General features: G+C 57.6%; 2 protein-coding genes across 3 annotated transcripts; both read right to left on the bottom strand.

The window, feature by feature from the left end:
* Window positions 1–885: 885 nt before the first annotated feature.
* Window positions 886–5,444, bottom strand: ELMO3 (engulfment and cell motility 3). 2 transcript variants are annotated; one of them, XM_017539292.2, is made up of 20 exons: window positions 5,123–5,444; window positions 4,915–4,955; window positions 4,752–4,824; window positions 4,533–4,583; window positions 4,189–4,358; window positions 4,002–4,101; window positions 3,752–3,903; window positions 3,592–3,670; window positions 3,447–3,497; window positions 3,241–3,363; window positions 3,013–3,144; window positions 2,809–2,910; window positions 2,608–2,716; window positions 2,359–2,495; window positions 2,102–2,265; window positions 1,888–2,000; window positions 1,673–1,777; window positions 1,487–1,569; window positions 1,313–1,399; window positions 886–1,231 (listed from the first exon to the last, which is right to left on the bottom strand). In XM_017539292.2, exons 1-20 carry the CDS (start codon window positions 5,198–5,200, stop codon window positions 1,019–1,021), a joined length of 2,163 nt encoding a protein of 720 aa, XP_017394781.1. In that variant the 5' UTR covers window positions 5,201–5,444; the 3' UTR covers window positions 886–1,018. The 2 variants fall into 2 exon arrangements, with proteins under 2 accessions (XP_017394781.1, XP_037598217.1); XM_037742289.1 differs by lacking the exon at window positions 4,189–4,358 and having other exon boundaries at window positions 5,123–5,440.
* A 158-nt stretch (window positions 5,445–5,602) lies between these two features.
* Window positions 5,603–13,543, bottom strand: E2F4 (E2F transcription factor 4). Its single transcript, XM_017539300.2, has 9 exons — window positions 13,327–13,543; window positions 12,790–12,899; window positions 12,488–12,649; window positions 12,143–12,186; window positions 11,212–11,273; window positions 10,682–10,976; window positions 8,886–9,107; window positions 6,911–6,958; window positions 5,603–6,569 (listed from the first exon to the last, which is right to left on the bottom strand). The coding sequence occupies exons 1-9, from the start codon at window positions 13,459–13,461 to the stop codon at window positions 6,409–6,411; spliced, it is 1,239 nt and encodes a 412-aa protein (XP_017394789.1). The 5' UTR covers window positions 13,462–13,543; the 3' UTR covers window positions 5,603–6,408.
* Between the last annotated feature and the right edge of the window lie 449 nt (window positions 13,544–13,992).

Here is a 13,992-nt window from a genome sequence, read left to right as displayed (position 1 = left end):
GTCTTGTTCTATTGCCCAGGCTGGAATGCAGTGGTACGATCTCAGCTCAATGCAACCTCAGCCTCTGGGTTCAGGCATTTCTCATGCCTCAGCCTCCCAACTAGCTGGGATTACAGGTGTGAGCCACCATACCTGGCTAATTTTTGTGTTTTTAGTAGTGACAGGGTTTCACCGTGTTGGCCAGGCTGGTCTCCAACTCCTGACCTCAGGTGATCTGCCTGCCTTGGCCTCCCACAGTGCTGGAATTACAGGCGTGAGCCACCAAGCCCAGCCCTGAGTTAGGTTTTAATCAGAAGCAGGGCTTCCTGCACAGAAATAGCTCTTGTCAGAATCAGCCCACATCCTCCCACTGGCCTGGGGATGCCCTTGGGAATCTTGACCCTGCCCTTCTGCAGAAAGTAGGCCTGGCTTCACCTCTCTCCCTTCATGCCTCTCACCAGAGACCTCCAAGTCTTACAAAGGACACCAGGCAGAGCCATGCAAGCTTGAGGACTGGGGTCAGACTGTCAGGAGCCTTCTGGAGATGGCTCCCAGACTAGGCCACTGTTAACGCTGTGCAGGAAGGCGTCTATTGGGGCAGTGCCTCCTGCCCTGCCACTTCTCCCTCAGCAGGCCGGCAGCCCAGCTCTCCCTTGGCAGGTGCCCTCAGACCACAGGCCAGCCCTTCCCACAGGCCCAGCATGGAGGGAAGCTGAGGATTCATCTTGGAGGAGGGCAGTGGTCCCAGCCTGTCCCCACCCCCTTCAGAACATCAGCACCTCAACTGTTAACTGTCGAAGTTTGTGGCCTGGGCCTGATGCCCCATCTTATCCACCAGCTAAGTTTGAAGGTAGAAGGGGAAGACTGTCACTGTCACAGGCTCAGGCCACAAGGTTCAGAGCTGGCTCAACATAGCCCAAGAGCCAAGCAGACTTTATTTCTGCAGCAAACCTGCTGGTCAGGGTGCATCACTCCTCTACCCTCCACCCTTCATGGCTGCCGCAATGGCTGCAGCTGTGGCTCGTGGCCAGCCACACTGTCAAGGTTCAGCGATGCTGCAGTCATAGCAGAAGTTGAAGTTGGTGGGGGGTGGGGGCACAGGGGGTGGCCGCTCGGGGATGGGCACATTCTCCAGCTCCAACAGACGCAGCTTGGTCTCCATGCTCAGCAACTGCTCCAGGTCCAGCCGTGTCTGCTCACTGCCCATGGGACTGCCCAGCAGGGCGTTCAACCCGTCCGTCCACAGGTAGAACTGGGGACAACACAGAGCTGTGAGGGCCTGCCCATCTGCCTCCCCTGCCCACCTGCCAACCTCAGCCTGATGGACACTCACCTCCCGCTTGGAGGAGGCAATGAAGTTGAGGTATGCCTCCTCCTCCCCGTGGTCATAGCTGACCGAGAAGGCCAACTCATAGAGGTCCTGGGGAAGCAAGGGAGAGGGACACTCAGCAGAGGACAGGGCAGGCAGGGGCGGGCAGGAAGGAGCCCCCTGGCCTGCTGCACCCACCTTATTCTGCTTCCCAGAGCCCTTCTCCCGGACATGGGGGCAGTCCTTGCCTGTCAGGAGCGCCCTCATGTCGGCCACAGGGACTATAGGAAGAAGGCTGGGCTGAGCACTGTGGCCCAGGCAGCCTCAGGGCTCAGGGTGGTCTGGGGAGAGCAGGTGTTGGGCTCCCACCCGTGCCCGCCTTACGTTGCTCAGGCAGACTCTCCAGGGCAGGCGGGCTGGTGCCCTCCTCCATGTCTCCATACTGTAGCACCTTGTGATTGTGGGATAGGCAGCAGAACCACAGCTTGTCTATGTGGAGAAAGGGAAGAGGGCCGGAGCACTGAGAGGTCCTGACCCAAAGCCAGCCACCCTCTGCCCACTGCCTACCACCCGATCCCAGCGCTTGCCCACTCAGAGACCCTGGCGCCGCCGGCTGCTGATCTTGCGGAACAGTGTCCCCTCACAGAGGCGGAGCAAGCGCTGCTGGCGGATCAGGCCCATGAGCTCTGGCTTCAGCTTCTCCCGCAGCTCCCTGGTAGAGGGGTGTCACTGAGCACATCCGACCTGGGGAGTAGCCCAGGGGGCACCAGGGAAGGTGGGGCTAGGAGTGGGGATCCATCACCCCAAACTCACAGTATAGGGGGAGCCAGCGTGCCCTCCTGGTGCAGCCGTTCAGACTGCCGCAGCCGCAGCACCTCCCCATAAGTGAGTGCATTCACCTTGGTTCGGAAGAGCTCCAGGGAGGTGGGCTTCAAGGCCAGCGTTCGGGCCAGCTGCTCCCGCACCACCTGCATGACCTGGGGCCACCCGAGCTCAGCTCAGGGCCTGAGCTCTGTACCCAGATCAACCCCTTGCCCTGGCCCAGGACTCCCAGCTCCCACCCCACCTACCTTGTCGAAGTCCTCCTGTGTAGCCCGCATTTCCTTCCAGGTCTTATTCAGCAGCTGGATGCCCACACAGAAGAGCTCATGGAAGCTCTGGTCTTGGCCAAAGAACATGGGTGAGAAGTCTTGGGCTGTCTCGGAGCCTGGAGCGGGGGGGCAGGAGGGGCTCAGGGAGAAAGTGCATGCAGCCCCTGGCCCTCTCTGCCCTTCCGTCCCCTGCCCCTGGCCACACTGTGCCCTGTCCAGGCCACTCACAGGGCTCCCCAACGTGCAGCAGTTCACACAGCAGCACCGTCAGCTGGATGCTGCCCCGGGCAAAGGGGCACTCGTGCTTGTCCTCGCGGCTGCTGTTCTCCAACACAAACTGGCAGGGGCAGAGAATGGGGCGAGGAGTCATGGCTAAGCCCATGGGGACCCTGCCTGGGGGATGCTGCCACTCTCTGCCCTGTCACCGACCCGGCTGTATGCGCTAGGTGAATTTCTGGAGAAGTACAACATGTTGTCCAGGGCCAGCAGACCAGGGGGCACGCGTTCCAGGTCCTGTGCTGGGTTGCTGTTCTGGGTGAAGGGGGCACAGGCTGTTCAAGAAGGGCCACAGCCCTCTAGAGCAACAGCCCTGGGCTGAGGCAGGGGTGGGGAGTTAGGTAGGGAGACACTCACAGAGAAGCCTAGTTTGCGGAACTCTCGGGCACAGAGGGAACGTCGCCGGTCAGCACTCAGCCCAGCGCCCAAAGACTCCCCCTCTGCCTCAAAGGCAGCCTGGCGTAGAACCTGCAGCTGCTCCCGCTGCTCCTGGGGTCAGTGCAGGTGGTTGGGGAGGGGATCATGATTATAGATTCAAGGCCAAGCTCCAAGCCACCCCCTGCCTTGTCCTCACCAAAGACGTACCTGGCTGTAGGGGTCCAGGGGTGTCCGCATGCGCACCTCCAGCAGCCCCAGCGTGAGGGACTGCAGTACGTACAGGTGATGAGCCATCTCATCACCCATTGGTACCACACTGTGGATGATGTTCTGTAGGAAAGCCAGTCTCTGGTGTGAGTGAGGACTCATGGGGGGGAGGAGTGGAGTAGTCTCCCTGGCCCACCACTTCCTACCTTGTAGATGAACTGGCGAAGGTTTTTCTGCCAGAGGTAGTCAAGCATGTGCTGAGGGGATGGAAAGAGGACTTAGATGATTTCTCCCCAGGGTGGGCAGTGCCCACCGGGTGCTGCCCCCATCCAGCCACCGATCAACACTCACCTTGCGTTCCACAGGGCTGGCCCCCTGCAGCAAGGCTGTCAGCAGGGCCATGGCCTTGGTTTGCAGCTGCTGGTTCATCCTATGGCAAGAAGAGGGCTCAGCAGAACATTTAGGGTCCAGCCCTGCTCCCCGCATCTGGACCCCAGTCCCAGAGGCTTACACCTGTAGGTGCACCAGTAGCCTATCCAGGGGCACCTCGCTCTTGACCAGCTGGCCCAGGACTGGGCTGCTCAAGGTCACACTCTCCAGCAGCCCAAGGGCCAGGGGCGGCACGGAGGCATCCATGAGGTTCATGTTCACATAGCACACCACCTGTAAGGGGTAGGGGTGTCACCACCTCACCCCCATGGAAGGCTGGGTCTACCACTGCCCCACTGCTCCCACCTGCTGTCCTACGAAAGCTCACCCACCTTCCTCACAAAGGGGATGGTCAGCGTCTCCCAGGACACCACGCCGTGCTCCATGAGCTCCGAGAAGGCCCTCAGGCTGAGGGCCAGCACCTCCCCTAGACTGGGGGGGACATCTGGGGCTGAGCAGGACCAGCCCAGGGCCAGAAAGCCCCACCATCTCCCCCAGCCCACACATCCCTGTGCTCACTCATCCCCATCCTCAATGATGGTGCCTAGTCTCTCGAGACCATTACGGCTGATGACTTCCCTGGCAAAGGTCATGTCCGAGGCCAGCGGGATGAGGCACCTCAGGGCTTCCCGGCGCCCTTCACGACTCTCACTCTGCAGCCCACCCAACAGCTGCTCAGCCTCAAGATCCTGGCAGGGGCGGAGCAGGAGCAGCAGTGAAGAGGCTGGGCAAGGTAAGGGTGGGACCTGGAAGTGTGCGGCCCTGGGTGTCCACTAGGTGGTATGAGATGGGGCTGGGATGGGGGCCTGTGGACCTGGGGCAGAGGGGCAGGGAAGGGGAGGACTGGCCGAGAGGGACAGTACTGGGGCGGTGCTGAGGCACAGGATGCTGCCATTCTTGATCTCCACGCGGTTCTGGAGAAGACAGCAGAAAAAGCAGCGAGGTCAGGGAGGGCTCCGAGGACTGATCAACTGGGGTGTCAGGGCGGCAAAAGATCACATTCCACTAGTGGGATGAAGAGCCAGAAACATCAGGGCCAGGTGGGTTAGAGGGGTCGGAGGGCGGAGGGAGAGGGGACTCACATTTTCAGTGATGTATCTCCTGTGCCCATCCGCAAACTGCAGGGCATAGCGCTCAGAGTGCGTCAGGCTCCACCTGCGGGGCACGAGACTCAGCGAGGCCAGCAGGGGGCGCCGCCCCTCCTGCCCTACCGCCCTTCGCAGGCCCTGGGCCGGCAGTACTCACGCGTCGCACACCTCCTTCAGCACAGTGGCCAGGGGCTTCGCCTGCAAGTGGAGCGGTCACTCCGGCGGCCGGGGCAGGGAGGAATGGGGGGGGCACGGAGAAATGGGGAGGAGCCTGGGAGGAAGGGTAGGGTGGACGGCCCTGAGGGCCAGGGGGCGACGGGGAGGTGGGACGGCGGGGCAGATAGAGGCGGGACTGGCCGGGTGACCTGGTCCAGCTGGATGAGCTGCGGGATGGCGTCACGCATCTGGACAGCAATCTTCACCACGTTCCGCGGAGGCGCCATGGTCCAGCCGAGGTGTGGGTGCCCGCACTTTCCGTAGACCGTGCACCTGTGGCCGAGGGCGCACCTGGTCTGGGGACGAGAAGCTCGTCCCCCTTTCCGATACCTGACCCCGGTGTTCCGCAATCACGGCCCAGGCTGCGGCTCAAGGCCGGGCAACGCGGCCTTCCCAAAGGAGCGAGGCGAGTTCCGGGTTGGAGTGGGAGGGGGTGGAGTAGGAAGGTAGGACGGCTCCGTCTGCCACGCCCCGCGGAGGTGGCCGCGCCCTATACCAAGGTGCGTCAGGTTGGGGCGGGGAGGGTAGGCTGCTGGAGGCCTTCCCACCTCCAGTTCCAGCAAGATGACCCACCCAGTCCCACCGCCAATCCACAGTCCTAAGGAGTCCCAAAAGAACCACATCAGAGCTAGCCTTAGGCATGGTTTTTATTCACTTGGACACTGTACAAATATTACAATTTCCTTTTGCTGCAAAAAGTATAAAAATAATCTTTATATAGGAATCCATTCGTTACTGTAAATCTTTCTAAATCTCCGCAAATGGCTCTAAATGACGGTAAATGAATAAGCAGAAATGAAGAGGAGGTTATGGGGCAGCAGGAGGTCCAGCCAATCCTCAGGGCTGGACCACCCAGACTCCTCACCAGAGACCTCTGTTCCTTCTTTGTAGCCACCCACACCACCTGCAGGTTCTAGGGCTAAAGGCCCAGAAGGGGGCACGTGAGAGGGCCAGGAGGTGCTGGAGGGTCAGGGGTAGGAGACAGTGAAAGAAGCTAGGGATGGTGCTGGCATGTGCCCAGCTCCACCCAACCCTTCCCTCCTAGGGGAAGGAGCTGGCACGTGAGCAAGATAGTGAGGCTGGACAAGCTGCCCTACGGGGATGGGGGGGAGGGGCGTGGCGATGACGGCTCTTCAGTTCTGTGCCACTTGCCACTGGGTGGCAGCTGAGCCTGGGCTTGGGAAGACCGCAGAAAAGGAGAAGCAAACACTTTGGCTCCACAGTGGTGGGGGCTGAGCTCCATTCCCCTGCTCTGCGAGCACAGTAGAAGTGCCAGCGTAGGAGCGGGAGCTGTGGCCAGAACTGTGCAGTGAGGGGAGGCTGGAGAAGCCAGGTGTCTGTGGCTCTCAAGCTGTGTAGGGGTCAGGTTGGGGAGGTCCCCAGGCAACCCCCAAGTCAGTCTGGGTCCCAGCCACACAGGGCATGTCCCTGTCAATCAGAGGTTGAGAACAGGCACATCAAAGAGGTCACAGACACCTTCACTCTCATCCAGGTTGTAGATGTAATCGTGGTCTCCCGGGGGTGGAGAAAGACGGAGCAGGGGGGCAAACACTTCTGAGGACATTAGGTTCTGGCGTAGGTCTGGGCTCCTGCCCTCTCGTGTGGGCCCCCCGCTTTCTGGCAGCTGTTTGGGGCGTTCCCATACGCCTTTGGGGTTTGCCTTGCTGGGCTCCTTGTGGGTAGATGGATTGGTTCCGGATGTCTTGGTTCTTTTACTGTTGGTGTTGCTGGTGCTGTGTTGCTAGGCTTCCGGTTGCCGTGTCTGGGTCTCCCGCGGTGTCGGGCCGGGTGGGCGTGCCGTGTGTTCGGCACTTTCTTTTTTGTCCGTTTTAGGGTCAGCACTCCCTGCAGGTCCTGCCCCTGTGATCTCAGCTGCTGTGGTGGCCATCGCGTTGTGTTCTTTGCTCCTAGGGCCAGGGGTGGGTGTGGGCTGCTGCCTCTTTTGGGGTGAGGGATTTCTGACAGCTCTTTGGGGAGTTCCAAAACTGAAAAACAAGAAAGCCATACTCAGGGCACAGAGGTCCAGCTTGGTCCCACTACATCCCCCTGCCTTCCTCCAATCCTACGCCACCCACCCTGAGGCTCCACACAGCTGAGGAGACGTAGTCCCTGCCTAGGCCAACCTGGCACTGTTGGCCTCACTTGCTAAACTGGAATTCCTTAGTGCTGAGTCCAGGGTATCAAAGGCCCACTGCAAGTGATTGGTACAGCTTTTCTAATCGGAAAGGACACAGAAAAGCAACAGACTCCCTTCCCTTTCTGGGCTCAGCATGTACACCCTATCTGATAGAAGATACTCCATTTGTCCCATCCTTGCTGAGCACCTGATCTGTGCAAGACTCAGAGACCAGACCTTGTGTCAGGTCAGCCAGCAGAGGTGGTGGTGCTACAGGGTGATGACATCATTACAAATCTCTGGCCAGGGGATTTGTAGTGAAGTCCCGTGGACACAGGGGAAGCAGAAGAAAATGCAACTAGAGAGGACCATGAGGGATTTCACATGCCAGGCTCAGGAGCTCAGATCTTATCTGGTGGCCCTCAAGGAGCCATTAAAGGTACTTTTGCAAACACAGAAATGCCACATTTCTCTGTCAGGCCTGCATTTCAGAAAGATCATTCTGTCAGGGTAAAGAGAAAGATCCTGAAGAATCCAGAACAGAGGTGGCTAGGGGTTGTCCTGAGTGCTGAGGATACCAGAGAATAGGAGGGGACATCTGGAACAGACCTTGCTGAGCTGACATGGGGCAAGCAGCAGAAGGAGGAGGGAGAAGGAGACGGAATTAGAGAGCCAAGGGTCAAGCCTGAACAACTAGAGCCAACGGTAGGGTGCGCAGAGGTGGAAAGCAAGCTTCAGAAGGAAACTGAGTTCAGTCAAGGACAGGCGGGAATAAAGTGTCCACTGGACGTACAATGGATGGCAGCTGGACACCAAAGTGTGCAGACTGGGAAAAGATCTAGGCCAGGCAGTGGTTGGGGATTCATTCACCCAGAGCTGCAGCCCTCTCCGGGAGTGGAATGGGACAGAGCCCTCGAAAGCACCTATGTTTAAGGATGTGCCAGGAAGAGTTCAACAAGAAGCCAGTGAGGTAGGAGAGCCAAGAGCTGACATAATTAAAGCCTAAGGAAAAAAGAACATTGACATGGACCAAGAGAGCACCAGGCAAAACACGCTGGAGGGCTGCTGGGCTTGGTAAGCCTTCGGCAGCTTCTCAAGTGACACCACTGGCTGGGTGTGGTGGCTCACACCTATGAGGTGGGTCTGAGGTCAAGAGTTCAAGACCAGCCTGACCAAAATCAAGAAATCCCATCTTTACTAAAAATACAAAATTAGCTGGGTGTGGTGACGCATGCCTATAATCCCAGCTACTCAGGAGGCTGAGGCAGGAGAATTGCTTGAACCCAGGAGGCGGAGGTTGCAGTGAGCCGAGGTCACACCATTGCCCTATAGCCTGGGCAACAAGAGCGAAACTCCATCTCAAAAATAAATAAATAAATAAATAAATAAATAAATATAAAAAGGTGGCACTGCTATAACACTGGGACTACAGAGTGACTGCTACAACCTGAAAGGTGACTAGGAGATCAAGATGTGGAATGGAGATTGCTTTTTCAAGGAGTGCAGAGAGAAAAGAGACAGAGAAGATGAAAGAAAGTGGTAGAGAGAAGTGTCAATTAGTGAAATGAGAATGGTGCTCCAAGGGGTGGCAGGAAGGGCTGAAGAGAGGGCAGGGAGTTCTGTGCTAGCCCAGGACAGGGTGCTAGAGAGGACATCAGCACTGCCCCAGAGGTGCTGGCAGAGAGTTCTGGTCCGGCAAGGTTGACAGGAGAGCTAGGTTCCATCCCCAGTTGTGTTTCTGACCTAGGACTGGACTGAGACTGGACTCTCTCTGCCCCTGGGAGGCAGGTACTCACCGCCTGTGGGGTCTGCCTTGATGGGCTCAAAGGAGGTAGAAGGATTGGGTCCAGATGAACTGCTGCTGTTACTGCTACTGCTGCTGCTGTTACTGCTACTGCTGCTGCTGCTGTCCAGCAAGGCAGAAGACTGCAGTGGCCGGGTATCCAGTGCTGTCAGGCCCAGTGGGAGTGAACTGAGCTCAGCACTGTCTTTGCTATCAGTTCCAGGGCCGCCACTCACTGCAACAACAGCCCCTGAACCCAGTCACACAAGGTCAGGAAGAGGTTATTGAACCTGGCTGGCCCCACAGCCAGGAGGACCACAAGCCTGGTTCTCAGACTCATGGAGAATTAGGCATTACCAGTTGCCCCAGAGGAGGCAACCTGGAAATCAGTCGCTATAGGAGACGGGCACCAGACCTACGGAAAGAGACTCATCGACAACATGTCTGCTGTGACCCTACTTCAAGATGGGCTACCAGGGCAATGGAGGTGGGGGGACTGCCACCAACAATGTCCCTTTCCCACAGTCAGAGGTTCCCCGTTAAAAAAGTCCCATTCACGGTGGCTCAAGCCTGTAAACCCAGCCCTTTGGGAGGCCGAGGCGGGTGAATCACAAGGTCAAGAGATCGAGACCATCCTGGTCAACATGGTGAAACCCTGTCTCTACTAAAAATACAAAAAATTAGCTGGGCATGGTGGCGCATGCCTGTAATCCCAGCTACTCAGGAGGCTGAGGCAGGAGAATTGCCTGAACCCAGGAGGTGGAGGTTGCGGTGAGCCGAGATCGCGCCATTGCACTCCAGCCTGGGTAACAAGAGCGAAACTCCGTCTCAAAAAAAAAAAAAAAAAAAAAAAGTCCCATTCAGCCAGGTGCAGTGGCTCACACCTGTAATTCCAGCACTTTGGGAAGCTGAGGTGAGCAGATCACGAGGTCAGGAGTTCAGGACCAACCTGGCCAACATGGTAAAACCCCATCTCTACTAAAAATACAAAAAATTGGCCAGGCATGGTGGCACGTGCGTCTAATCCTAGCTACTCAGGAGGCTGAGGCAGGAGAATCGCTTGAACCCAGGAGGCAGAGGTTGTGGTAAGTCGAGATCGAGCCATTGCACTCCAGCCTGGGTGACAGAGCAAGACTCCATCTCAAAAAGAAAAGAAAGGCCCATTCAATTAGCCAGGCATAGTGGCATGCACCTGTAATCCCAGCTATTCAGGAGACTGAGGCAGGAAAATCACTTGAACTCAGGAGGCAGAGGTTGCAGTGAGCCAGGATCATGCCACTGCACTCCAGCCTGGGCGACAGAACGAGACTCCATCTTAAAAAAAAAAAAGAGCCCCACGCAGGTGGGCTTGGTGGTTCATGTCTATAATTCCAGCACTTTGGGAGGCCAAGGTAGGTGGATCATTTGAGGTCAGGAGTTCAAAACCAGCCTGGCCAACGTGGTAAAACCCCTTCTCTACTAAAAGTACAAGAATTAGCCGGGTGTGATGGTGGTCACCTGTAATCCTGGCTACTCGGGAGGCTAAGGCAGGAGAACTGCTTGAGCTCAGGAGGTGGAGGTTGCATGAGCCAAGATAGGACCATTGCACTCCTGCCTGGCATTGCACTCCAGCCTGGGTGACACAGCAAGGCTCCATCTCAAACAAACAAAAAAAGGCTCATTTGTTACCATAGCAAGGGAAGGCTAGATAAAGGTCAGGAAAAGGACAGTCCCTAACCTGAAGAGTCTCTTCCAACTCTTTGTGTGGCATTCCACAACACAGAGCTACTGCCTCTTGGGCCGCCGTCACAAGCTCCCATGGTGCCTCACCTGTGATCTCAGCTGCTGGGCTGGCCATCCCCTGGACTTCTGTGCTACCAGGGACAGGAGTGGGAGTGAGCTGAGGACTATTTGGACGTGAGGCTTCCTGGGACTGAGCAAGGGCAGGCTTGGACAGAGGTGGAGGCGTAGAAACAGCAGGTGGGCTCTGGAGCAGATCTTCAGGTGGTGGCACAGGCACAGCCACAGGGGGTGAGCTCCATGCCTCCTTATTCACCAGCAGAACCTCAATGGGGCCACTAACACTCTTCAGGTGAATCTGGTACTTCTTCTGCCCATTGAGACCCTAGAGATGGGTGGCAAGGGATGGGAGATGGGTAGAATTGGAAGCAGGCTTGTGGTCCTGACTCCTGCCCAATTCTTGAGTCAAGACCACAGTATCCTCTCCCACCCAGGCTGCCCATCCTCCCAGATAACCCCAAACTCCAGGCCTCCCCCTACCTGCCCCACCCGGGACTTATCAGACTCCACAGCCAGCACCCGCCCTCAGCTGACCCCGCCTGCCTAGGCTAAGCACGCACCTCTGGGATGGGCACCTCCAGGCTGGTGCCTGATGGGGCCCGGATGGCCAAGAGGGTATCTCCTAGAATGACAGAGAATGGGTCAGAGCCCATAGGCTAAATCTGAGCTGGGAACAGAGGTGCCTGCCTTTTGGAGCAAGGCAGGAGATCATGGTCTCTGAGGGACTAGTCAGTGGGTCTCACCCATCCCCTACAATGGCTGGGCAGAACTAAAGCTCTTCTCTGAGGGTCAGTAACCAGGAAATCTGAATTCAAGTATGTGGAGTGAAAGATCACTGGCCACAGGCACCTCACTCCACCAATGGCTGATCCCTAGGTGAAGGTGTTCTAGCCAAGGCCAACATCCCTTTCCCATGACCAGCCTTGGGGATACAAGATGGAGAAGAAACACGTCAGTGGGGCACAGTGGCTCAGGCCTATAATCCCAGCACTTTAGGGGGTCAAGCCAGTTAAACAGCTTGAGCTCAGGAGTTCAAGACCAGCCTGGGCAACATAGCAAGACCTCGTCTCTTTAAAAAAAAAAGAACTGATCCTGCATTCACAATACAACTAAATAACAGATTGGAAGTGGGCACCCTCATACCCTCCATACAAGCGTGTAGGAGTCTGCACACAAGCAAATACACACATATCCTCTCTCCCCCTCTTCCCCCTTGTGCCTCTATCATGCCCAAGAAGCCAAATCCAGGTAAAAGTGCAGATGAGAACAAACCCAGGGACTCAATCCAGAATTCCTGTACCCTCTCAGTATAGCTGACCTCCACAGGGTCCCAGTGCCCCTCAGACGGAAGACTTACCCTGCCTGGGTCCTCTCTGAGCAGGACCCAGAAACCCTCTTGAGAGACGAAACTCTCCTGAGACACTGAGCCCGGTGCTCAGGGCTTTGGCTGAGCCCAGCCCACCCCCTTGTCCCTACCCAGGCTCTGCTCACCAGCAAAGCATCTGCAGATGTCCTCATGAGTGACGTAGGCCAAAGTGTGAGGGTTAAGGAGAATGGCTGATGCCCTATGGTGAGAAACGGCAGACTACAGAGAAGACCCAACTCTTTAGCCAAGGTCTGACACATATGCTGTCAGAGAAAGTTCTGGGGACTGGGGTTCACCCGAGGAGGGATTACAGGCTAAGACTGGAAGGGAAGGGGCTCTGAGGAGGGAGCTGAGGCTGGGGACATGGCCAGGGGCCACAGGACAAGCTCCCAAGAGGGAGAGGGCCCAGGGCAAGTTGAACCAGAGGGCCCCTTGCCCACTCGCCACAGCAGAGACCGCCAGGAGGATATCAGCTGTTCTGCACGTCCTCTGTGACATTCCGGATGCTCTGCTGCACCCACACCTTGTGCTGGTCTAGTTCTTGCTCCCGCTGTTGCAGCTCCTCGATCTCTGCCTTGAGCTCAATCAGCTTGTCGGCAATCTCCCGGGTATTGCAGCCAGGCCCCACACCCCTGAGCCCAGGGAGTGGGGCCGAGAGGAACTGCTGAGAACTCTGGGTCCCACGGCCCCTGCCTTCTTCCGCATCCTCCACCCCACACCCCTGACACTTCTGGGTGGGAGACTCTACTACCCTCCCACTATCCCCACTCACTTCCACTGGATGCTGTTCTTGGACTTTTTCTCGATCAGCCCGATACCTTCCAAAACATTGGTAATGTCATAAATCCGGCGCTTCTGGCGTACAGCTAGGGTGTCAGCTGCCTGGCAGACAGAACAGAGAATGATCAGCTCCACTCTCGGGTGTACCCCCAGTCACCCAGAGACGTGGTCTGGGAAGGGAGTAACCTGGGTTCCAACCCTGTAGTGCCTCTCAGGTGCTACTGCAGCTCAGGACCGCAGTGTGAGAAGAGACCTGGCGCACAGCCCTGAACTGGTGTTCTGAAGCTATTCTCCCAGCCAGCCATGAAGGGCCACGAGGACAAACACCTGCAGCCCCGAGCCTGGCCCACAGCTGTCGCTCAATGGCCTCGGCTGAATGAATGAAATATCCCCCGGCCTCTCTCCTCTGAGAAAGCACACAATGGCGGGCGGCTCTCGGAGGACCCGGCCGGGCCGCCCCCGGGGTTCCCGCTACCAGCTCAGGCCTTGTCCACCACCCCTCCTTGTCGTCCCTTAGCCCGGGCCGCACCAGCTTGAGGTCAAGCACGCCGTCCTTGGCCTCCTGCAGAAGCGACACGAACTTGGTGGTGAGTAGTCCCAGGCTCTTTTCGTGTCGGCTTGGAGTGCCCGGGGGCGGCGGCGCCTGCGGCCCGGCCTCCGCCATCTCGCCCGCCCGCCGCCTCCCCTCAGCGAGGCCAGGCCAGGCCGGCGCCGCCGCCACTTCCGCTTCCGTTCCTGCCCTCCCGGCCGCCGGAGCCAGTCGCTTCTTCCGCTTCCGCCGCATGCCCCCTCCAGGGAACGCGTCGCTATTTTTGTCTGCAGGCGCAGCCGCAAAAGTTCAGGGACCATTAGCAAATGTCCAGCCGCCGAATAAGACGAAAACTACTTGGGTATATCTGGAGTTGCGGATGAAGTTGGGGAGGAATGAGGAGGGTGTCAGTTGGCAGCCCTGGCAGTAGAGAAAGGGGCGCCATCGGAACTTTCCTTGCCAATTTGCCCCAACATCACCAACTCTCTGAAGTCCCTATCTCGGGAGAGGAGACCACACTACCTAACTAATCCAATCTGTTCCCTCAAGCCTGTTCCTTTTTTTTGTTCTCCTATTTATTTATTTAGAGATGCAGTCTCGCTCTGTCACCAGGCTGGAGTGCAATGGGGCAATATCGGCTCACTGCAACCTCCGCCTCCCGGGTTC

This window comes from Cebus imitator, unplaced genomic scaffold (assembly GCF_001604975.1).
Source record: "Cebus imitator isolate Cc_AM_T3 unplaced genomic scaffold, Cebus_imitator-1.0 Scaffold118, whole genome shotgun sequence".
Classification (NCBI taxonomy): domain Eukaryota; kingdom Metazoa; phylum Chordata; class Mammalia; order Primates; family Cebidae; genus Cebus; species Cebus imitator.
Note: the sequence above shows the minus strand (reverse complement) of the source record. Positions and strands in the feature narration are given on the sequence as shown.